The sequence below is a fragment of the Saccopteryx leptura genome, chromosome 4, assembly GCF_036850995.1.
Source record: "Saccopteryx leptura isolate mSacLep1 chromosome 4, mSacLep1_pri_phased_curated, whole genome shotgun sequence".
Classification (NCBI taxonomy): Eukaryota; Metazoa; Chordata; class Mammalia; order Chiroptera; family Emballonuridae; genus Saccopteryx; species Saccopteryx leptura.
In genome coordinates this window covers 48,077,933-48,103,895 of record NC_089506.1, presented here as the reverse complement: position 1 = coordinate 48,103,895, position 25,963 = coordinate 48,077,933, and the positions used below count along the sequence as shown (strand labels likewise).

The window sequence follows — 25,963 nt, the reverse complement described above, 5'->3', positions numbered from 1 at the left end:
CTCCAGGTCCATATTCACAGCCATATATTTCAGCATTAAAAAGTTTTTTTTTCTCTAAGAGATTTTATTAAAAAGAACCAAAAGAGCATCAGCCTGGATCACTGAGGACCCAGGTTCAAAACTCCAAGGTCACCGGCTTGAGTGTGGGCTCATCTGGCTTGAGCATGAGCATGGAATCATAAGCTTGGGTGCCAGGTTGCCGCCTTGAGTGTGGGATCATAGACGTGACCCCATGTTTGCTAGCTTAAGCCCAAAGGTCACTGGCTCGAAGCCCAAAGTCGCTGGCTTGAGCAAGGGGTCACTGGCTCTGCTGTAGCTTCCCAGTCAAGGCACATATGAGAAAGCAACCAATGAACAACTAAGGTGCTGCAACTATGAGTTGATGCTTCTCATCTCTCTCCCTTCCTATCTAACCCTATCTGTCCCCACCCCCACTTTTGCTTAAAAGAAAACAACCCAAAACCAAAAGCTTATTTTCTCCTATAATTTTGCTGGAAATAAAATCAATCATAACTGTTTTAGTGCCAAGAGCTCAAGCTCTTGGTTTCTCTGCACAACAGAACGCTCTAGTATAACTGCTGCCATACAATCTTTGTATTATTAAAAAAAAAAAAAAAGCAGTGGAGTCAAACAAGATACATACACAGAGCTTACACCTTTTGACCCACATTCCCTCAAAGTGATAAACTTACATAAATGGATAATTTCTCATCTCAAAATTAAGAAGACAAACATCATTGCTTACTTTCTCGAAATGCTTTACAGTAGCCCAGGAAGGACAACAGAAAAAACAAGGCACCCAGGAGGTCTGCACGGCCAACAACACCAGCAACCTTAAAAGAAGGGGAAAAAAAAGATCTACATTAAAAAAAATGTTTAACACAAATCCTTAACTTAGAAAACACAAAACATTCTTTAGAAGTAGAAAACAAGGGTGACCTCAGAGAAATGGCAGCGTGAGAGATACTTCTGATCTCTCCCCTTAAAGTTCAACAAATTGAACAACTATAACACAGTAAAGGAACCTCAGCTGAGCTCACAGCTGTGCCTAAAAGATCTGCACAATGATGAACTGAAGGTGGGATGGGTTGAAAAGGGAGGCAGAGGATAAAACACTTTCACAGTGGAATCTGGACAGGAGAGAAAGTGGAGAACTGAATTTTTCTCTCTCCTTGATGGACTCAGGGAAGGAGTTTTATTCTGAGCCAGGAGATGTGAAGAGACTGTGGGTCAAGGGTGAAGGAGCTAAACTAGGATGGGCACAACCAGACACAGGGCTACCAAGGACTGCCCATGTTGCTTGGCTTGCAATCAGCCCATGTGGGGCCTGCACTCAGCCTGCAGCACTTGCTCCATAGGTGTGCGCAGGGCCCAAAGTGCTTGGCTGTCCTGGAGAGGTGCGTGGTTCATTTGTGCATGCTGGGCCCACAGTGCCTGGCTTATGCAATGAGGTGAACCTTCCACTGGTGGGTGCTTAGCCTATGGAGATCAGTCCATGGTGGCACAGCACATGCTACACCCACAGCTCTCAAGCACACTCACCCCATACAGTGCTCTATCAGCAGCCCATCATCTGTACAGTATCAGAGGAAACAAAAGTACACACCCCCAGCCTCCCAGACACCACCTCCCTCCCCATGCAGTATGAAGAGGGGCAGTGGTGGCCCCCATAGCTGACTCTCTGGAGCCACTCTCTCCCCCAACAGGCAGAAGTGCTCCATGTCTGATCCCCTGGTCTGCTAAGATGTGAGGAAGGACCAGAGACCTGAAACAGCCATTGCTAAAGCCATAAAGCCAGCCGCAAAGCCATAAAGCTGAAACTCTAAAGCCCCCATAACATACCCCACACACGAACATGAGGGAAGCCCTGCCTACATCACTACGACAGCAGAGGTCTGCCAAAGAATTTTACAGAGCCAAAATTTGCAATATAGCAACACCTATGGGGGAAAAATGTTTCTTGTTCGGGTATTTAACAATACCACTCTCAAATACCATCAAGGAAGAAGAAATCATACACCATGGATACACAAGACAGAGACATAGTTCAGATAGATAATGAAAAATTCTCAGAAAAAAATCTCAATTACATGGAAACCTTGGAGTTAAATGACAATTAAAAATTGAAGTTCTAAAAAAACTCAATGAGTTGTGAGAAAACACTGATAGGCAATTTAATGAGCTCAAAACAAAAATTAATGAACAAAAATAGTACTTCACTAAGGAGATTAAAACTTTAAAAAAGAACCAAATAGAGATAAAGAACGCAATACATGAACCGAAAAATGAGGTAACAAGTTTAGCTAATAGAACAGGCCAGATAGAGGAGAGAATAAGTGACATCGAAGACAGGCAAATAGAAATGCTATAGAAGAAGAAGAGAGAGACTCACGAATTTAAAAACAATGAGAGAGCTCTACAAGAACTGTCTGACTTCATCAGAAAGAGCAATATAAGAATAATGGATATAACAGAAGAAGAGGAGAGGGAGAAGGGAATGGAAAACCTATTTAAACAAAAAAATTGGTAAGAACGTTCTAAGCCTATGGAAAGAGTTAGAGCCTTGAATCTAAGAAGCAAACAGAACACCGAGTAACCTCAATTCAAACAGACCTATTCCAAGGCACAGTGTAATGAAATTGTCACAAATCAATGACAAGAAAGAATCTTCAAGGCAGCTAGGGAAAAGAAAAATATAACATATAAGGGAAGGCCCATTAGGTTATCATTAGACTTCCCAGAAGAAACCTGACAAGGCAGAAGAGAATGGACCCAAACGTTCAAAGTACTGAAAGAGAGGAATTACCAGACAAGAATACTATATCCATCAAAGCTATCCTTCAAATATGAAGGAAAAATAAAAAAAATTTACAGACATAGAGAAACTGAGAAAATTTATCACCAGAAACCCCCCACTGCAGGAAATACTAAAAGGAGTTATTCGACCAGATACAAAGAACAAAACAAAACTACAAGGAAAAGCTCCAACAAGGTCACAGTAAAAATAAGGATAATCTGTGACAACAATAACACAATAGGGGAGAGGACAAAGATCAGCAGTAGCAAAGGAGGATGGAGTGCAGAAGCACTCATATGATAATGGACTCTGTAAATATGATAACAGTTCTTTAAATAACCTAAAGGTAACCAACCACCCACGAAAATGCTACTACTGAGACACTTACATTAAAAAAAGAAGAAACAAGGGGAAAAAGCATGGAATACTACCAAACAAAAACAACTTACAAAAAAACAAAAGAAAAGAACCAAATAAGACACAGACCTACCAGAAAACAATATATAAAATGGCTATAGGAAATCCTCAAGTGTCAATAATTACCCTAAATATAAATGGACTAAATTTACTAATAAAGAGGCACAGAGTAACAGATTGTATCAAAAAGCAAAACCCAACTGTATGCTGCCTTCAAGAGATACATCTAAGCTGCAAGGACAAAAATAGATGCAAAGTGAAGGCTGGAAAACAATTCTCTAAGCAAATAATATCCAAAGAAAAGCAGGTGTGGCCATACTCATATCTGACAGTGCAGACTTCAAAAGGTAACCAGAGACAAAGATGGTAATTTTATAATGATAAAGGGGACATTGTATCAAGAAGACATAACACTTTTTAATATATATGCACTGAATAAGGGAGTACCAAAATATATAAGACATCTACTAACTGTTCTAAAAATAGAAACAGAAAAAGCATATTTATACTTGGAGATCTCACCACTGAAGGCTCTAGAATGAGCATCCAAACAGAAAACCAATAAAGAAATATCAGCCTTAAATGACACACTAGTCCAAACGGACATGATAGACTTTTACAGACATTTTTATCCCAGGACTTCAGAGTATACATTTTTCTCCAGTGTACATTGAATATTCTTAAGAACAGACTATATGTTGGGTCACAAAACTACCATCAACAAATTCAGGAAGATTGAGATTATATTAAGCATATTCTCTGACCATAAGAATTTAAAATTAGAATTCAACTACAAAAAAGAAGTAAAGAAACACAGAAAAATATGAAAATTAAACAAAAGACTTCTAAAAAATGACTGGGTCAAAGAAGAAATAAAAGTAGAGATCAAAAGATATATACAAGACTAACAAAAATGACATTACGATATATCAGAATTTCTGGGATGCAGCAAAAGCAGTAATAAGAAGAAAATTTATATCATTACAGGCTAATATCAAGAAACAAAAAAGATCCCAAATAAACAACTTAACATCACATTTTAAGGAACTAAAAAAAGAAGAACAAAGGCAACCCAAAAGCTGCAGAAGAAAGGACATAGTAAAAATCAGAGCAGAAAAAAATCAAATAGAGAACAGAAAAACCTATAGAAAAATTAATACAAGAAAGAGCTGGTTCTTTGAAAAAAATCAATAAAATTGATAAACCCCTGGCTAGACTCACTAAGGAAAAAAGAGAAAGGACTCATATAAACAAAATCCAAAATGAAAAAGGAGAAATTACCACAGATGTCATAGATACACAAAGGATCACTGTAGATTACTATGAAAAATCATATGGCACCAAATTCAACAATCTAGAAAAAATGGATAAATTCCTAGAACTATACAATCTTCCTAGACTGAGTCATGAAGAAGTGGAAAGCCTAAACAGACCCCATAAGTGGAGAGGAAATAGAAACAACTATCAAAAACCTCCCAAAAAATAAAAGTCCAGGGCCAGATGGCTACACTAGTGAATTCTACCAAACATTCATAGAGGAGTTGGTTCCAATCCTTCTCAAAGTCTTCCAAAAAATAGAAGAAGCAGCAATACTCTCTAACACATTTTATAAGGCCAACCTAACCCTCATATCAAAACCTGGTAAGAACATAAAAAGCAAACAAACAAACAAAAAAACAAACAAAACTACAGACCAATATCGCTCATGAGTACAGAAGCAAAAATTCTAAACAAAATATGAGCAAATCAAATACAACTACACATAAAAAAAATACATCACAATCAAGTGAGATTTATTCCAGGAGTACAAGAATGGTTCAACATACATAAATCAAGTAACGTTATATACCATATTAACAAAACAAAGAACAAAAATTATATAATCCTATCAATAGATGCAGAGAAGGCACTCAATAAGATACAATATCCTTTTATGTTTAAAACACTCAATAAGGCCCTGGCCGGTTGGCTCAGCAGTAGAGCATTGGCCTGGCATGCGGGGGACCTGGGTTTGATTCCCGGCCAGGGCACATAGGAGAAGCGCCCATTTGCTTCTCCACCCCCCCTCCTTCCTCTCTGTCTGTCTCTTCCCCTCCCGCAGCCAAGGCTTCATTGGAGCAAAGATGGCCCGGGCGCTGGGGATGGCTCCTTGGCCTCTGCCCCAGGCGCTAGAGTGGCTCTGGTCGCGGCAGAGCGACGCCCCGGAGGGGCAGAGTATCACCCCCTGGTGGGCAGAGCGTCGCCCCTGGTGGGTGTGCCGGGTGGATCCCGGTCGGGCGCATGCGGGAGTCTGTCTGACTGTCTCTCCCCGTTTACAGCTTCAGAAAAATACAAAAACAAACAACAAACAAAAAAACCCCACTCAATAAAATGGGCATAAAAGGAAAATACTTCAACATAATAAAGGCCATGTATGACAAACCATCAACTAATATTATACTAAATGGTGAAAAACTGAAAGCTTTTCTTCTAAAATCAGGAACAAGACAAGGCTGCCCACTCTCTCCATTCCTATTCAACATAGTGCTGGAAGTTTTAGCCAGAGTAATTAGACAAGAGAAAGAAATAAAAGGCATTCAGATTGGAAAAGAAGTAAAGGTTTCACTTTTTGCAGATGACATAACCCTGTATATAGAAAGCCCCAAATACTCCACAGAAAGACTAATGGAAACAATGAACCAATACAGTAAGGTCACAGGATACAAAATCAATCTACAGAAATCTATTGCTTTCATATATGCCAACAATGAAACTTCAGAAAATGAACTTAAAAAATCATCCCTTTTATAGTTGCAACAACAAAATACATAGGGATAAATATAACAAAGAGTGTAAAGGATCTTTATACTGAAAACTACAAAGCATTATTAAAGGAAATTGAAAAAGACACAATGAAATGGGAAATATATTCCATGTTCATGGATTGGAAGAATCAACATAGTTAAAATAGCCATATTACCCAAAGCAATATACAAATTCAATGCAATTCTCATAAAAATTCCAATATCATTTTTTAAAGAAATGGAACAAAAAAATCACCAGGTTTGTATAGAACTATAGAAAACCTCATATAGCCAAAGCACTTCTGAGAAAAAAGAACAAAGCTAGAAGTATTACAATACTGGCTTCAAATTATACTACGGAGCCACAATAATCAAAACATCATGGTATTGGCAGAAAAATAGACACAGACAAATAGAACAGAATTGAGAGCCCAAAAATAAAACCACATATATATGGACATATCAACTTCAACAAAGGAGTCAAAAACACAAAATGGAGAAAAGAAAGCCTCTTCAATAAATAGTGCTGGGAAAATTAGAAAGCCACATGCAAAAGAACGAAACTTGACTACAGTGTGCTTCTGCACAAAAATCAACTCAAAATGGATCAAAGACCTAAAGATAAGATCTGAAACAATAAATTACATTGAAGAAAACACAGGTACTAAGCTCATGGACTTTGGCCATAGAGAACAATTTTATGAATTTGACCCCAAAGGCAAGGAAAGTAAAGGAAAAAATAAATGAATGGGACTATATCAAACTAAAAACTTCTGCACAACAACAACAAAAAAACTGACAACAAAACAAATAGGCAGCCAACTAAATGGGAGATGATATTTGCAAACAACAGCACCGATAAGGGGTTAACATCCAAACCATACAAAGAACTCACAAAACTCAGCAACAAACCAATCCAATTAAAAAATGGGGAGAGGACTTGAACAGACAGTTCTTCCAAGGAGACATACAAATAGTCAACAGGTATATGAAAAGATGCTCATCTTCACTAGCTATTAGAGAAATGCAAATCAAAACTACAATGAGATACTCCCTCGTACCTGTTAGATTGGCTATTATTAACAAGATAGGTAATAACAAGTGTTGTAGAGGTTGTAGAGAAAAAGGAACCCTCATTCACTGCTGGGGAATGTAAATTAGTACAACCATTATGGAAGACAGTATGGTGTTTCCTCAAAAAATTAAAAATAGAACTACCTTATGACCCAGCAATCCCACTACTGGGTATTTACTCCTAAACTTGAAAACACTGGTATGCAAAGACACATGCACCCCCATGTTCATCGCAGCATTGTTCACAGTAGCCAAGACATGGAAACAACCAAAGTGTCCCTAGATAGAGGATTGGATAAAGAAGATGTGGTATTTTTATACAATGGAATACTACTCAGGCATTAGAAATGACAACATAAGATCATTTATGAAAACATAGATGGACCTTGAGAACATTATACTAAGTAAAATAAGTAAATCAGGAAAAGCTAAAAACTGTATGATTTTACACATAGGTGGGATATAAAACTGAGTGCAGCGGTTACTAGAGGGAAGGAGATGTAAGGGAGGGGAAGGGGGAGGGGGGAGGGTGTAAAGAGGGACAAATATAAGGTGATGGGAAATGATTTGGCTTTGGGTAATGGATATACAACATAATTGACTATTGAAATGATGTAGTGATGTTTGGCTGAAATCTATGTTCACTTACTGATCAATGTCACCTTGTTAAATTTAATTTTCTAAATTAAAAAATATATATATTGATATAATTTAAAAAATAGAAAAAAATATCCTCATTAGATTCTGCCATCTATTATAATAATCTGTGTAACTGCAACACCCCCGTGGTCATATCTTACAATTGGTTTTCTTGGAGTCAGACGCACTACCGTTGCGCCACGAGGTCCTTCAATTGGTTTTCTTAATAGTTTTTGGTGGAAGATTTGAGTTAACTGTTTCTAAGAGGAAGTTGGATTGCTTTGAACCTACTGATGGCTGTTCTGTGGGCTGGACAGTCAGTGATGCACTGGTGCAGGGAAAGCCTCCCCAAGAGCTGCAGAGACGTATGCTTCTGATGTCCCCAAACTGGATTATCAATTGGAAAATATTAGCTTAAAGAGCATGATATTTAAAAAAGAAAATTTGATTGAAAACATGAAGGGAAAGTGGAAAATAAGTGTTTAAAGTCATCAGGCACATAACAAAGACAGAAATAATTGTGCAAAGCTGCCTCTGCCCTCTTTTCCTCCGTTCAGACCAAAACCGATTCAGTGGGTTAACCTGGAAAGCAGATGCTTCAAAAGTGATTGATAAGTAAGACGAAAACAATAAAAAAAACTACCATTTCTACCCTCATTTTCTATAGCTGATGACTGTCCTTCCCTTCTTCATATTAGTGACAATGAAGCAATATGAAATGTGTTTTATTTCTTTCAGGCTGATTACTCCAATAATTGTTCTCCAAACATCTTATAGCAATAAAAGATGCAGAATTCTACTCAGGAGTGTTGGGCTAGTTTATGTGACCTTCTTTACTAACTAGCACTCAGCAATGTTTTACTGTGAATCCTAAGGTATCACTTTAATATAATGGCTGGTAAGTTCACCTTTCTTTTTTTGTGTGTGTGTGACAGAGACAGAGAGAGTCAGAGAGAGAGAGAGAGAGAGAGAGAGAGAGAGAGAGAGATAGGGACAGACAGATAGGAAGGGAGAGAGATGAGAAGCATCAATTCTTTGTTGCAGCACCTTAGTTGCTCATTGATTGCTTTCTCATATGTGCCTTGACCAGGGGGCTACAGCAGATCGAGTGACCCCTTGCTCGATCCAGCGACCTTGGGCTCAAGCTGGTGAGCCTTGCTCAAACCAGATGAGCCCACACTCAAGCTGGTGACCTAGTGGTCTTAAACCTGGGTCCTCTGTGTCCCAGTCCAACACTCTATCCACTGTGCCACTGTCTAGTCAGGCTCTTTTCTTTTTTTTTTTAATAAGATTTTATTTATTGACTTTAGAGATAGGAGAGAAAGGGGACGGGGGAGGAGCAGGAAGCATCAATTCATAGTAGTTGCTTTTCATATGTACTTTGACCAGGCAAGCCCAGAGTTTCAAACCAGAGACCTCAGCATTCCAGGTTGATGTCCCATCCACTGCACTGCCACAGGTCAGTCAAGTTCACCTTTTTTCAAAGGGCATATATGATATATGAAATACAGAATGAAGACTATTCATTTTTTAAATATTTTCCATTGATTTGAGAGAGAGAAAGAGAAGAAAAGAGAGGAGAGGAGAGGGAGGGAGGGAGGGAGGGAGGGAGGGAGGGAGAGAGAGAGAGAGAGAGAGAAGCATCAACTCATTGTTCCATTCTGTTGTCTCAGTTGTGCACTCATTGCTTTTCGTACATGCTATGACCAGGGATCAAACTCGCAACCTCAGTGCACTGGGACGATGCTCTATCCATTGAACCACCCGGTCATGGCATAAAGACTATTCTGTAAATGGAAATAGGAGAACATACATTAAATATGAAAATCACTATATATATGAATCCCAAGGGTGTGTATAAGCAATAACTATAAAGAAAGTCTTTTAGTAGTTTTCCTGCTACATGGGTTAGATATGAAACAGTGAGGGCAATTATACATTCTGATCATGAATTCCTGATGCAGGTGCACATGGAAACCCAATGTGTCCCACAATCTCCGAGAAGACTAAAAAAGCAGGTGAATCCAACCTGTGAATGCCACCCACATCCAAGAAGGAAGCCAAGAACAAACAAATTAACTGGTCTGGAATGAGTATGCCAGTATATTGCAGGGTTACACAGGGCAATTACTTCATGACTGAACTGAATACATAATGAGAATTCTTGAACACTCTGGCCTGTAACGCACTCAATCAGAGACACGGTAAAATCAGGACCACAGTGAAACTGAACAGAGCACACACTAGGTTCTGGCTCACTGTAAGTTACCTGCATGAATCCTGAAGGGTGCTTCTTTAAACACGAGCAGCAGGAGCAGAAAGGAATGGAAAAAGGACACAGCCACTCAGGGTGAGGCAGGTATGGTCTCCACAGCTTGGTGAGTGAGGGATGGAGCAGCTGGTCCTGTGGGCCGCCCACCCAGACGACAACAGAGAAAGGAAGGCATCTACTAGCTGTGGCTATCCACAGGGCCTGAGATGGCATGGAATCCTAAACCCCGAGGGCAAATAAAGTAAGCGAAACCAACCCAGAGAAGCTTATCCAAAGGAGTCCTTAGATCACGGAGGTCAGGGGGAACTGGGTGTGGTCAGAGAAAAAGGTTCCTTGAAATGAGTGAAGGGGAGAGAAATGGTTTTGGATAAATACAGGAATAGGGGCCAAAACTGCCAACCACTTCTTACCTAAGTGCAGTTAAAGACTTATACTAAAATTAACTTTAAACATCATAAACTTATCTTTAAAACAAATATTCTTCCTTTGGCTAACTGGTAAAGATACTACCAAGTTTTAAGCAATGAACATTACATTGTCTGACGTAAAGAAAAATAACTTTTAAAAGCGATGGCAAATGTCTTAAAGTAAAAAAAATATATAGTCCTTCCAATAAATTTTTGGCATGGTAGTTAAAGAGATTGTATAGAAAAGATTGTAAAAGGCACCACATCTAACTGGGCAATGGGTATGAGTACAAAGAGATTTTATTCTTCTTTTCTGATATTTTCATAATATGTATTTTCAGGCAAAGTTCTTTACAACGATGACTTTTTCCTTACAAATAACCTGAAACACTCATATCAGAATTTTCAAGGGGTTCAGAACAAATTTCCCCAAGATGTGCCATTGTCCTGAGCTGACGCCCAAAGCCCAGGGCTGCTTCCTCGGTCCTGGCCCGGGAAACTCTGAGGAGCAATCCTTCTGTCAGGTTCCTTGGATAGTCCTACTTTATGCTCACTTTGAAAGCTGAGTTAAATGCAGAGGAGAAAATAACAGGGAGGTGTAGATAAGAGGAAACTGAAGATCCACTACTGGTCAAAACAACGAAAGGCGAATATCCAGATTATCTGGTTTAGGAATGCTTTTAATCACTCATCACTTTTCCTTGCAATATGAGTCTGAATGGCTTTCATGAAACGGAAGGTGGAAGAGATTAAGAATATTTTTCAGCTACTCCCTTTTCTCTTATAGCTAGACTTCTCTTGGCTTATTTATAAATATCTCAAATGTAAAATTTTGGTGGTGACATGTTCCCAGGTTATATTTTTTTGAGGCGTGTGTGCATAAGTGTGTGTGCACATCCAGGTATACTTGTTGGTATTTCAACCTTTCTATAAACTAACTTCTCAATATTTTAAATCAGAAGTTTATAAAAATGAATTCCAATATTTCATTTTGCATTTAAGGTCACACAAAATGAGATAAGGACCAAAACGGTAAATCAGTACTTTTGCCAGAAATTCCCTTATTTCTGACTAATGTGTATACTATTTCTGAGTCACAACAAACATTTAGACCATAAAAAACTCACACAGAAACAAATTCTAATTTGATCACAAATATATATAGATCTATCTATCATCTATCTATCTATCTATCTATCTATCTATCTATCTATCTATCTATCTATCATCTATCTATCTATCTATCTATCTATCTATCTATCTATCTATCTATAGCTTATAGCAGTTCCCAGCTTGTCAATATCTTAAGTCCTCTGAATTTAATGAAGTAAAAAATTATGAGAATTCCTTTAAAGTTTTAAAGTAGTAAGATATTAGAAAAACATTACAAAAACAATTCCACAATCCTTTTAATACCAAAGAGCAGGTAGTTCAATAAAATTAATAAAAATCAGATGCTAAAGGTAGGAATTCTGCTCAATATCTTGGAATTTAACAAGACGCTCAATACAATTGGTTAACAGGGCAGTAGTTAAATACATATGAGATGCAGAAATCCACTGTGGAGAAGTAATAAAGCACATGTAGTATATATATTTTATCCAAGGTATTTCATGTGCACAGAATGAATGACTAAAATCAAACCGTTTACCTCAGCACACATGGTGATCTACATTTTCAAAGGGTTCCCATGGAGGTGGGGGGAGCGTGGCTCCTGAAAAGCCCCTCAAAGAGTTTGTACCAAATATATTCAGCAGCAGCTCAGTGGAATACAGGCACGGCCCACAGGGTAGCAGGTCAGGCCTCACTGAGGAGCTGCCAAACCACCTGGGCTGTGTCCGTCAAGGGGAGAAGAATAATCCAGGGAGCAAAGATGAGGAGGAGAAGGAAGGTGGGCAGAATTCATAAATGATTCCTCAGTAGGACCTGGGGACCCACATCCCAGGTCAACTCCAAGTATACAGGTACCGCCTGGGCACAGACCTTGGACAATAGTCTAAGCTCTGTTCCTGCAGCCACCAGCTACATGCATGCCTTCCCTGGGCTAAGTCCTTTACTTGTCCTCACAGGCCAGTTCTTCTTCTGTAAAGTGAAACTGTTATGTCACCCCATCTGATCCCACACAGTTTTTGTGACAATCACGATAGTAAGAGGAAGTATTTTGCAAATTATAAATCATTCAGCTAATATGGGAAAGCTGAGCATCAGACTCTTCACTGAAGGAAGGTAATCTTAGCTTCTGGCTTGTAGACCCCAAAGCCAGGCAACATTCAACATGTTTACCTTTATAGTATGGTCATATAAAAGAAACACAAAGTATCACTGGAGGTCATAGCATTCTGCCATTATAAAGTCTTCATTGAAATGGGACTCTGCATTTTTTCTATAAGAGAGATCTGTTAGACCCACATACAATTGTTTCAAATGTCTGGCAGGGCGTCTACTTTCTACAGTTCTATGAGATTTTTTTTTTTTGTATTTTTCTGAAGTGAGAAGTAGGGAGGCAGAGAAACAGACTCCGCATGAACCCTACTGGGATCCACCCGGCATGCCCACTAGGGGGCGCTGCTCTGCCCATCTGGGCCATTCTGCAATTGGAGTCATTCTAGCGCCTGAGGCCATGGAGCCATTCTCAGCGCCCAGGTCTACTTTGCTCCAATGGAGCCTTGGCTGCAGGAGGGGAAGAGAGAGAGAGAAAGGAGAGGGGAAAGGGTGGAGAAGCAGATGGGTAATTCCCCTGTGTGCCGTGACCAAGAATCGAACCTGGGACTTCCACATGCCGGGCTGACGCTCTACCATGGAGCCAACCAACCAGGACCACATCTATGAGATTTTAAAGGAAGACTGTTTAAGGAAACAAACCAACACAGGGACGACTTCCTAACCTTACACAAGTGCAGATGCCACGAGCAAGTGATACTTACACATTCAGTGTGCACCGGATGCACAGCAAACAGTAGTGCGGCCAGCAGTGACGATCTGGGGGCCAGGTTTAACCTCCGGCCTTTACTGGTGTACTGCAGGCCACCAAACAGCACCGAGAAGACATCCACCAGGAGAACAGAGATGCCACCATGCAGGAGGATGTTGACCATGTGGAAGCTCACGGGGTGGAAGCCTCCCGACAAATAGTAGTTAATCCTGTAGCAAATGAAGGGCACTCACACCAGGTTTGCAGAAGCAGGTGAAATAAAATGCAAACCATCTAAAGGAAAAGGCTGGTGAGTAAAAATATTAAAAGGAGGGAAGACCTTGTGCAACTAGGTAAAATAACACCAAGATAAATAATGTCACAAGAAGACTGAAGAGAAGGTAGGACCATAATTAACTGTAGAGGGGGAAATGGATAATAGGGCTCTCAGAGGAGTGGGCAGAAAATACTTGGAGAGGGAAAGCCAAAGGAAAGCTGGACAAATTTTTAAGCAAAAAGAGGCAAGACTGAGTTTCAAAGAAATAAATCAGACATTACTCATGCCTGTCCCACAGGGGCTTGGCTATAAGATAGTCATGTAACTTGCTTATCCAAAAAAAAAAAAGCATTTTATACTTTGTCTACCAGTCTTCTGAACAATGAACCATTTTCTCATTGTCAGGGATTCTTACTACGAACTGCTTTTCAATTATCACTGGCTCCAATTAATCATTTCCAGGTCTCTTTGAGAGACCTCTACACAAGTATTTACTGTATCCAAGAAACAGCTATAAATGCAAACTCTGTGTAGTGAATAAATCTATTTAATGCAAACAGCTCCCTAGTTAATAGGGTAGGGTGCTAGACTCTTTTTAATTTCATTTTGTTTTGTCCTCTTGACTTGGTAATGGTAGGAAGATTAAGCCTTTTTTCTTAAGAGTGAAAAAAGTGAGTTTCGTTTTGGCCACACATTTCCTTGACTCATATTATTTCCTGGATATTAACCACCAAGGGGTCCAACCCCCATGAACTGTATAAAATAGAACCCTTCACCAGCTGGCCTGCCATCCTTGAAGAAGGGCCATGCTAATCTCCTCTGTATTGTTCCACTTTCAGCGTCTTGACTGCCAGAGCAAGCCCTGCAACACAGTTCCCGCATGCAGGTTCTCTCTGTGTTCCTGTGACTTAACTCCTAATATGGGAAATTAGCATGTACTTCTTGGAGACCCACATAGGTGAGTGGTTTATGCTTCCCTAGGAACCCCTGACTTGACTCACAGACCCTGGAAACCTTGGCACATACAACCTTCTAATGCACAGACCTTGGGTGATCCTCCCACGCAGCCCACACTGTCATACCTCACCTGAAAGTCAGGACGGTGAGAGGTCGGTAGGACTTGTGGCTGGTGTTGCTGCTCAGTCTACTGCCCCAGAAGTCATGATGCCACAGGTCCCTGAGGGGCGTTTCTGCTCGAAGGTCCTGCAGGAACACAACCAGAGGCCATTCTGGACGAAGGAGTCATGATTCCTCACCCCATCGCTAAGCCCTTACCATGTCCTCTTCTATAAAGCTCCTCATGCCTCTGTTCTCCCTCCCTTCCTCCAGTCCTTGGTCGAGCCACCATCCTCACTCACCTAGGACACAGGCAGGCCTCCAAGCAGGTCTACTGTGCTCTCTGATGTGTTCTCCACATTGATCTTTCCAAAATGCTAATTGAATCACTCCCTCCCACCCCCACTTAAAACAATGGAACAGCTCCCTCCCCTTCCAAGACAAAGCTGATGTCTTGACATGGATGCCACAGTCCAGGGTTCTCTGGCTCCCACAAAACTCTGAAGACTCCTGTCTTGGACTCAATGACCTTGCTAAGGGCGTTCGTCTGATCCCCACATAGCTCCTGCCACCATCCATCCCAAAGGCTTACATGTTAAGGTTTCCACAGACTGTAACCCTTTAACTCTTGACAACTTAACTCCTCCTGCCATTCGTACCTCAGCCATTGAGCTATAACCTTCCTGAGCTGACACAATGTCCCTTCTGTGGGTCCTGGGGCCTCCTGCATCTATCCTCACAGTGCCTGGCACACTGGCAATGTATAAACATGTAACTATTATCTGTCTGCTTTACTAGCCTGGGGTTCCACGAGGCTCAGGACACCTCTCTGTTTGCTGGGAGGACATGGAAGGTGCTTAATCTATGCTGAATAAATGAGTGGACCATATAGCTAAATGAGATCATTATAACCCTTTCTCATATCCAACACATAAGGTAATTTACCAGACATATCCCAGCTCAAACATGAGTGGATAAATGCATTATTTTTTAAGTTTCCCAATTTTGATCATGAGCTAAGAAGATAGTAATGTTAAAGAAAAAAAACCCTTCCACATAAATTTTAATGACCTGTGGTGGAGCAGTGGAAAAAGCATCGACCTGGAATGTTGAGGTCGCTGTTTTGAAACCCTGGGCTTGCCTGGTCTAGGCACATACGGGAGTTGATACTTCCTGCTTCTTCTCCCCCCTTTCTCTCTGCCCTCTACTAAAGAATAAAAAATCAATAAAGTTCAGGGTTAGACTCTGTCTCAAAACAAAACAAAACAAAAACCGATCAGCCTTACCAGGCAGTGGCGCAGTGGATAGAGTATCAGACTGGGATGCGGAGGACCCAGGTTCAAAACCCTGAGTTCACCAGCTTGATCGCAGGCTCATCTGGTTTGAGCAAGGCTCACCAGTTTGAGCCCAAGGTTGCTGGCCTGAACAAGGGGTCACTCGGTCTGCTGTAGTCCCCCAGTCAAGGCACATATGGGAAAGCAATTAATGAACAACTAAGGTGCCGCAATGAAGAATTGATGCTTCTCATCTCTCTCCCTTAGTCTGTCTGTCTGTCCCTATCTGTCCCCCCCTCTCTCTGTCACACACACAAAAAATCATTAAGTAGTAAAAAAACTATACCTATCTTACTACTAAGATAATTTAATTTGGTACTGTACTACAGATGCTTAAAAATGCATTTTTTTTTTACATTTAAATATGAAACTAGATTGTTTAAACTGTGTTAACAAGGAGTTTTGTTACCTTGGAGTAACAAAACTGAATGTTAATTTTCTCTTTAAAGCATAATTAAACAGGAATGTTTTAGGAACTGAAAAGTATGATGTACTGAGCACTACATGATATATCAGTCAAGTCTTTGTTGCAGTAACCAAAATCAACTCTGATTAACTTAAGCAAAACAAACGCTTTAAAGGAGAGTGCAAGGCTCACTGACTCCCAGGTGGGTTGGAAAACCGGGTTCAGGGCTGTGTAGCCAAAAGCACACCCACAAAGCACACCACCAGGCATCTTGCTGAGGCTGCCCGGCTGCCTCTGGACCCTGCCTCTCTGCATGACTACTCACTGCAACAGGTGATGCTCTTGATAGGAGAGCCTATGTCTATGTCTGTATCTAAACTGGGCAATCCTTGTAGGCTCATAACAACCGAACGTGGGGAATGCCCCAAACGGAGGACGCTATTGAATCATGGCTGGCCCAGGAGAGCAACCAGCATCCATGACACACACTGGAGTGCAGTGAGTCCTAACTACGTAAGTGCTTGCTGACTCACAGGGAGGAGGCAAGAGGTACATCACTCCGAAGGTGCGTTTCTCTTCTACTGGGTATCAGCTTCAGAAGCCGTGAGCAAACCGACACCTTCTGGGAGTCGGTTAGCTACTTCCTGAAGGTCCTGTAGTCCACCCATTAACCGAGTTCACTCAGTTACAAAATTGGAAGTCTACTTTCTTTTGTATTGTCCCAGAAGTACCTGTTCAGCTGTTGAAGGGGGTAAGAGGAAGATCTTTTCTTCTGTTTGAACAGAAAATAAACACCAACAAAGCTCTAAATATTTGATTAGGTGTAGCCTACAGGGAGCAGGGCGTGCTACAGAAAGACAGGTCAATCTGTCCTCATACTGATTTATGAGAAAGATGTATTATGTCTGAAATTCCCGCTAACTCCATGTCCCAAAGAAAACCATCCTCTCAGTGAAAGAAGGCCGCTCGACACTACAAGGACGCATCTGGAAAACAGTCTTTAACACCAATAAACCCTAGTAACAGCCTGTTTCACATTACCATCGGCGCCGTGCCAGTGAATGGAGGCGTGCCTTTCATTAAACAGGGAAGAAAAAGGGGAGAGCGAGCCAGTTAACAAAGGGGCCCAGTGTGATGCTCCGGAAAACACTGCCAAGACAGCGTGCAGTAGAGGCACCGCACGGCTTCATCCGCCTTACCCCACACAGAGGGAAAGAGTTCTACCCACACACCAGGGCGTCTCGTGCACAATGGAGCTCGCGCCGTCCCCCGCCTTGCTAACCCAAGCTCTTCCACATGGGTTCTGAGGTAATACTTTATACAACTTCCACTTAACAACAGTGGAAGAGTCAAGAAATTCTCAATAAAATTAAGAATAAAATTTTAAAAGTAAAGTCATATCCTGGAATTCTTGTTAGAAAAGCAATTTAAGCTACAAATGTGACATAGTTGCTTAGAGCTACAAAATTCTTTTTCTTTTAAGCCTGGTTTTATAAAGAACGAGATAGAAACATCTGAAATAACTGCTGTGTGAACTTGTGAAAAATTATAAATGAACAACTGGAATTAAAACAAGTACCAACAGTGCTGTCCTTTGTGCCATCAAAATAAATAAAATCAGTTGTGATGCATTACAAATAAAATATCTGCAAAACAGTCATTTCTCTCGCTTCCGTTTATCGATATTTCAATGTGAAAACAGCTTTTCCCTCATTTAGTAGAATGCATGACTTCAAAAATTTAAGAGCATTAAACAGTGTTACAAAGAGTTGCTATAATTACATCTACTAGAGAAACTAGTATATTCCTTCAAACTCTCTTCATTGGTTAAGGCACACACACTAAATCTTAGCAACCAGAATGACACAGGTTTCTAACCTGTGCTGTTTCCCTGGTCTTTCTCTTCTGAGCCCTCTCTGCCTCCAACTTTCTTGCTCTGATTTTCTTTAAGCACCCTTAAATCTTTTTCTTCCCTTCCCACAGACTTATTTCTTCTTCCCCATCTCTAGTTAGCGAGTGAAAGAGAATTATTTTCCCCAAACCAATGTAGCATCTACTAGTGAGCAAAAGTGGCTGGGATTTTGCAGATCCTGCAAATTTGAGTCCCCGGACACAAAATGAGCAGGAACTGCATCGCTCCCTGTGCTCCAGCCGCTGTCAGCAGGCTGTCCTGATGCTATCAGCGAAGGACAAAGAAGCCAGCTCACTGCCTGCTGCTGAGTCTGTACCTTTTGCTGGATGATCAGATTTGTCCATCATCGCAAGATGCAAGATTTCTTTCTTTTCTTTCTTTCTTTCTTTCTTTCTTTCTTTCTTTCTTTCTTTCTTTCTTTCTTTCTTTCTTTCTTTCTTTCTTTCTTTCTTTCTTCCTTTCTCTCTCTCTCTCTCTCTCTCTTCCCTTTCCCCTTCCTTCCTTCCTTCCTTCCTTCCTTCCTTCCTTCCTTCCTTCCTTCCTTCCTTCCTTCCTTCCTTCCTTCCTTCCTTCCTTCCTTTTTTTCTGGAACAGTTTGGCCTAGAGTTCTGGAGATTCATCATAAAACCTGAAAAAGTCTGCGATGCCCTGCAACACCCTTGCCTTGAAATCTAAGAATAATGGTGTCTCTAACCTGTGTGGCCCGGAGCCTCACATCACATAGCATCACGGGAGAGTAAAACCTGAGGCAGGACGGGGGGGGGGGGGGGGACCCTGCAATAACAGGGGCCCTACATCGAGAAGACACTATGTAAAAGAGATGGGAAATCTAGAGTCCAACTGGCTGGAGTCCAACTGTGGCCCATGAAAATGCTTCACACTAATTTAATAGAAAGTAATCCAACACAAACTTAGATTATTACTGAGACGAAGGCAAGTGGGTAACATACGTTTATCAGAAAGGAATTAAGATACAAACCTTATTGTTGACAATGGCTTCAGAGTCATCGAACACAAAATCTCCATCATAGCTACGTGCGAAACACACAAGAGAAACCAATCCCACCACTAACTTAGCCCAGAAAGGAGGAAGAACAGAGGATGGAATGATGTGATCCAAATCAGCCTCCAACTCGGCCATTCTGAGAACTGCACTCTGTCAACCTCTGGCTCCAGCATTATGATGGTTAGAAATCTGCAAATAAATAAATAAATAAATAAATAAAATAGCATGATGTAATTATTCATCACTGCATTGTTAGAAATGTTTCTGCAGTGGACATATTTACCTTGAGTGAATAAAAGTTAGGCAGTCATTTATGCTGTGATTTTTGAGGATGCACTCACTGAAAACTTTAAGTTGTGATTTTCAACTCTAGTGAGCAGGGAAGTCACCTGGGACACATACAAACTCTCCTGGGCCCAACTGCAGCCTACCAAACTGGAAATGCTTGGGTTTCTAATGCTGGATTATCCTTGAAAAATACTGATTTAATGGACTCCTATATTTATCAGCCCCATAATGGAAATCACTATTTATATAGCCCTGGAACCAGTTTAAAAAGCTAAAAATAAATAAATAAATAAAACCAGCTTCCTGCATCCAATCAAGAAAAATCAAGAAACATTCATTGTTCAGTATTAGCACACTGTACTTGACGGTGGCAAGTGGTATGAAACACGAGTGTGATTCTGAGAACTCAAGACACTCATGCTGGGTAAATGAAAATTTGGGGCAGGGGAGTAACAGAGATAAAGAGGCTGGACACATGACTGAGGGCCAGGTCAGTGGTTCGTTCACACCCAGATGACAGGAAGGAGGGAATGTTTCAGGCTGACAGGTTTGGGACAATATCTTATTCCAGAAATGACTGAACTGTATCTGAAAATAAGGGGAAGTTATTCTAGGTGAGAATATGACCTTCAATATCTATGAGAGTCAAGTTAAAAATATACGCTTATTTTTAACTTTTCTTTCAAACAGGTAAAATATTAAAGCCAGAAATTTCTGTCTCAGCCTTGCCACTCAGTTCTGTGGCCTTGTGCATGTCACCTGTCCTCTCAGAGCCCACTTCCCATGCTACTCTACAAAGGACAGTAACTTCCTAGCAGTAAGAACTTCCTGCTTTGGAATCCACCCAAATTAATATCAAACTACTTCCCCAAATCACATTCTATCTGTCCCCATTTCCATCAGATGTTGAATAGGTGATTTCTTCAGATTTACCAGAATCATGTTTGGGTCAAACTGCTTGGGTTCCAATCCTGTGTAACTCTGGACAAGTTACTTAACCTCCTGGGGCCTCATTTTCCTCATCTCTAAAGTGGGGACAATAACTATGCTGACCTTACATGGTTGTCAAGATGGTTAAACAAGATATGTGTCTAAAGTGCTTAGAAACACTGCCTTACAGAAAAACAAGCATATGGACCAACTGAACAGATTCAAGAGCCCAGGAAAATAACCCACATATATATGGACAAATCATCTTCAACAAAGGAGCCAAAAATACACAATGGAGAATAGAAAGCCTCTTCAATAAACGGTGCTGAAAACAAGCTCCAGTGGCACAATTGGTTAGTGCGCGGTACTTATACACAGTGCGAAGCGGAATAAATGGTGCTGGGAAAACTGGAAAGCCACATGCAAAAGAATAAAACTTGACTACAGTTTGTCCCCATGCACAAAAATTAATTCAAAATGGATCAAAGACCTAAACATAAGATCTGAAACAATAAATTACATTGAAGAAAACATCCATACTAAATTCATGGACCTCGGCCTTAGAGAACAATTTATGAATTTGACCCCAAAGGCAAGGGAAGTGAAGGCAAAAATAAATAAGTGAGACTATATCAAACTAAAAAACTCCTGCACAGCAAAAGAAACTGAAAACAAATAGGCAGCCAATTAAATGGGAGATGATATTTGCAAGCGACAGCTCTGATAAGGGCTTAATATCCAAAAATACATAAAGAACTCACAAAGCTCAGCAACAAACAAATAACTAATCCAATTAAAAATGGGGAGAGGACCTGAACAGATACTTCTCCCAGGAGGATATACAAATGGCCAACAGATATATGAAAAAATGCTCATCTTCACTAGCTATTCGAAAAATGTAAATCAAAACTACAATGAGATACCACCTCACACCTGTTAGATTACCTATTATTAACAAGACAGGTAATAACAAGTGTTGGAGAGGCTGTGGAGAAAAAAGAACCCTCATTCACTGCTGGTGGGACTGTAAACTAGTACAACCATTATGGAGGATAGTATGGTAGTGCCCCCCAAAAGTAAGACTAGAACTATTATATGACCCAGCAACCCCTCTACTGGGTATCTACCCCCAAAACTCGAAAACATTGGTACATAAAGACACATTCACCCCCATGTTCATCACAGCATTATTCACAGTGGCCAAGAAAGGGAAATAAACAAAATGTCCTTTGATAGAGGACTGAATAAAGATGTGGTACATCTATACAATGGAACACTACTCAGCCATAAGAAACTATGACGTATTGCTATTAACAACATGGATGGACCTTGAGAACATTATACTGAGTGAAATAAGTAAATCACAAAAAGCTAAGAACTACATTATTTCACACATAGGTGGGATATAAAATGGAGACTCATGGACATAGATAAAAGTGAAGTGGTTACCAGCGGGAAGGAATTGTGGGGGAGGGGGAGGGGAGGGGAGTCAAGAGGGACAAATATATGGTGATGGAAAATTTGACTTTGGGTGATGGTATACAACATAATCAACAGTTCAAATGCTATAGAAATGTTTACCTGAAAACTATGTACTCTTATTGATCAATGGCACCCCATTAAATTTTATTTTCTAAATCAAATTTCAAAACAGAAGAAAAGAAACACTGTCTTGAGAAACACTGGCTTTAATAAATACCCAGGGGTGGTTAGCGTTAATACAAGCACCTTCTTCAAGACGGGTAAAAGCAGAGTCAGAACTATTTTCTTTTGCAAATCGTCTTTAGTATCTGGCTTATTGGTATTGAGGCTCTTGTCTTTCTTGCCCCGCAATCCTTTCATGCTGGACCATTCCAGGAGAATCTCAGGCCCCTTTATTGGGAAGGAAGTTTGAATGTATTTGTTTCCAAGTCTCCGAGGAAATACCCTAAATTATGGAATCTATAAGATGTCAGCCAAACAGGCCCTCTGAGGTCACAGGCATCTTTTTGATAGGCTTCTTATTTTTCTTTTAAATAAGTGAGAGGTGAGGAGGCAGAGAGACAGACTCCCATATGTGCCCCTACCAGGATCCACCCTGCAAGCCCACTAGGAGGCTATACCTGCCAATCTGGGGTGGCTGCTCCTTGCTCAGCAACCCACCTATTTAACCCCTCAGGGGAGGCCAGGGACCATCCTCAGCGACCCAGGGCCAACATTGCTAGAACCATTAAAGCCATGGCTGAGGAGGGAGGGAGAGAGAGAAAAGAGGAAGGGTGGAGCAGATGGTCGCTTCTACTGTGTGCTCTGTCTGGGAATCAACTTGGGACTTCTAGACTCCTGGCAACAATCTACTGTTGAGCCAACCAGCCAGGGCCTGATAGGCTTCTAACTGAACATGGACCTAGATCAAACAGTCAACAGGACACATCATCTGGTGGTAACACTGTCCCGTTCCAGATTTTCAGTTCAGAGATGAAAGGCTCTGCAACTCTCAGGGCTGGTCCCTGGAGCTTCTCCACCTGACCTAACTCATGTTCTCCACAGGTGCTGGGGTGAATTCCAGCTACTACCTGTTGCTTTTTCTCTCCTTTTCCAATGAAAGTATAAACTATTAGTCAACTCCAAATTACAGTGGCAAACACAATATAGGTCACCGCGCAGGCCTCAACCATTGTTGTCTACATTTTAGCTAAAGAAATTACTCCTATTACTTAGAATAAATAAATAAACAAGACTGAATGGTTAGAAAGATACTATGACTTAACATGGAGGGACTAAAGTGCTATTTGATTTAGAAAGTTAGTGTGGAGAAAAGCAAATACTTGACACCAGTTTTAAATGCACGATAGAGCTGCGAACACAACACACGGTCTTGATGTTATATGGTTTAGGCTCCAATATTTGAATATTATCTCACAAAAGGTTGTCATGAGGTTCAAATGGCCTTACAGGAAGAATACTGAATCAGAAAATATTTTGTGCTTAAATTAATTGTCGGGCTTCACCTGTCATCTCAGATTGTCTGTAACAGACTAATCGTTTTGGTACTCAGGCAACAGCAGAGATACACAGAAGGCACAATCTGGACCCCTAACATCTAGGGTGCCCTGCGGGGCCAGGGCCAGGACGGGACGGGACTCCTGGGGAATCAACAGGAAAGTTGTCAGTCTCAGAATGATACCCACCTCCTTTTCTGCAGGCCACCAGAGAACCTAATCTGCCCAGTTCCTGCCCTCGTATTATTTCTCCATTCTGACTGGCTCCCGTCCTCATAGCAGTTTCCCTCCCTTAGTATCCAACGTTTCCACTTCTTTGCTGCGCCACCTGCCCCAAACTCCAAGCCTGCGAAGGAAAGTGGCAGCTGGGTGCTCGGCACCCTGGCCGGTGGCACGCGGCTCTCTGCCGCTCTGCTCCGCAGCCAGCGCCGATAGCTGTCACTCGCTGCGCTGCAGGGGAGCCACCTTTAACCCAAGGCAGTGGCCAAGCGGCCAGGCTGCTCGCAGCCATCGTCGGCGCCGCTGCCAGCGGGCGGCCAGGCGCAGAGTGGCGCGGGCCCCGAGGCCAGGTGTCGCAGGCACCCGGTACATCTCGGGGCGAGGGAGCGCCCGCGCAGCTGGAGCGAGCGAGTGACCACGGCATAGGACGGAGGGAGCGCAGGAGCAGATACCTGGGGCATGGGCGGGAGGAGCGCGCACACTCCACGCCGAGTCCTTTGTCCCGCGTGCTGCTTACAGCAGGGTGCCCAGGGCCCGAGTCTCCTGTGACCCCAGCCGCAATCGCGGTCCCGGGGCGAACTCCTCCAGCAGCGCAGCCGCGGACCCCGGGACAGTCCGCAACGATTGGGGCACGGCGGCAGCGGGGACCCCGCGTACACTCCGCACCCAACTCTGCTCGCCCCGCGGCGTGCTCCGCCCCACTCGGCCCTGCCGGAGCCGCCCCGCGCGTTACCTGCAAGGAGCCCGGGAGGCGGCCGCATCTGCCTCCCGGGCGCGGAAACTCCGGCAGCTCTAGTCGCCCGCCCTGGAGCTGGGCGGGGGAGGGGCCGCCCTGCCGCGCCCCCTCTCGCGTCGCGCCTCCCGCACCTCCCGCAGCTCCGCACGCGTGCGGGCTCTCACTCTCACACTCCGAACTCGGCCCGCCCCCCCTTGCGGCCATTGGCTTCTTTTGTTGTCACTTCCACGCTGCAGCCTGTCCTCCTTCAGCCCATTGGCTAATGCGGGAGGACGTCAGGCCAGAAGGGCTGACGGCGGCGAAGGAGGCGCAGGGACCGGCAGGCTGGGCGGGAGAGGAGGGAGCGGAGTTACTGTAGCGGAGTCTTGGCGGGGCCGGGGCGGGAAGGTCTCGGTGGAGCCGGGGCGGGAAGGGGCGGTTCCACCCTGGCCGGGTGAGGCTGGCTGCGGGAGCGGTCTGTCGCAGGTCCTCGCGGGCTGCCGGAGGTGTGTCCTTTTTCTGATTGTCTGCTGGCGCGAGGCCTTTTCCTGTCTTGTTTCGCGCTGTGGTTGGCGTTCCGCGGAGCGACTGCAGGCTCCCTGCAGGAGAAGGAGCTGGATCGGAGCAACCAGAACCCTAGAGTTCTTCCTGTCTGGGAGGAGTTACTTCAGTTGTGTGTCTCCACTTTCTGCCTCACAGAGAAAAACTGAAACTGCATTCTTCCAGCCAAGGCCCTGTCCCTTCTGTTTTTAGCATATTTTCATCCAAAGCCCAACGTCTTCATTCTCCTGCTGACCCACGAACCGTGCTGTGGCGAGATTTGCCGTCCATCTTCATTCATTCATTGTCACTTTGTCCTGAATTTCCTGTCCCAAATGAATTGCCACTCCTCCCCATAACCCAGATTCTCAGATTACTTTGTTTCCTGTTTCAAGAAAAAGGGAAACTTTGGCCACTTTTCACCGCCAAACTAACAACCTACTACTTAAAGCACGGATTCTGACTTGATCCCGTTTTTTCCCAGTATCACTGAGTCCATTCCAACATCAACATCTAACTCTTGACTGAATCTGACAATCAGTCCCAAGCCTTCCTGTTCTCCGCGCACCTGTCCAGCTGCCACCCTGCCTCTTCCCTCTTCTTAGCTGAAGTTGTTGACAGAGCTGCCTGCCCCATTCTTCTAGTCTCCCAACTCTCATTCACTTCTTGGTTTCCACACACCACCAAAACTGCCTCCTGTTAACACCCACAATCACTAAATCCAAAGAACATTCTCCTTCCTTTTACCTGATCTCTCAACAAAATTCATGCTTCCTCCTTAACACACGTACTTCTTTTGGTGATAGCAGTACTCTGCTCTCCTGCTTTCTCATCTCATTGGCTTGCTTATCTGCTTCCTGATGACCAGGAAATGACATATTTTAAAGGTCTCAGCCCACACCACAACTTTTTTCCTGCATGAGTTAATCCACGACCAACATTTTAACCAATATATCCCAAATTATTCATTCTGATCCTTACTTCTCTGGCCTCCAAACCCAT

General features: G+C 42.4%; 1 protein-coding gene and 1 non-coding gene across 3 annotated transcripts in view; both read right to left on the bottom strand.

Moving 5' to 3' along the window:
- The window catches only part of TMTC4 (transmembrane O-mannosyltransferase targeting cadherins 4), a 71,941-nt gene extending 47,323 nt beyond the window's left edge, over positions 1-24,618 (bottom strand). The window contains exons 1-5 of one of the 2 annotated variants that reach the window (XM_066380607.1): positions 24,440-24,618; positions 19,265-19,480; positions 14,665-14,780; positions 13,314-13,530; positions 746-833 (exon numbers count right to left, since the gene is read on the bottom strand). In XM_066380607.1, coding sequence (XP_066236704.1) covers positions 746-833; positions 13,314-13,530; positions 14,665-14,780; positions 19,265-19,426 — 583 coding nt within the window. In that variant the 5' untranslated portion in view covers positions 19,427-19,480; positions 24,440-24,618. Of the gene's footprint in view, positions 1-745; positions 834-13,313; positions 13,531-14,664; positions 14,781-19,264; positions 19,481-24,158; positions 24,367-24,439 lie in introns of those variants that run through there. The other variant, XM_066380608.1, reaches the window with a different exon arrangement.
- On the bottom strand, positions 14,334-14,436 carry LOC136404656 (U6 spliceosomal RNA). The gene has a single exon (XR_010751374.1). It is a non-coding gene; the product is annotated as a U6 spliceosomal RNA (small nuclear RNA).
- Positions 24,619-25,963: the final 1,345 nt, after the last annotated feature.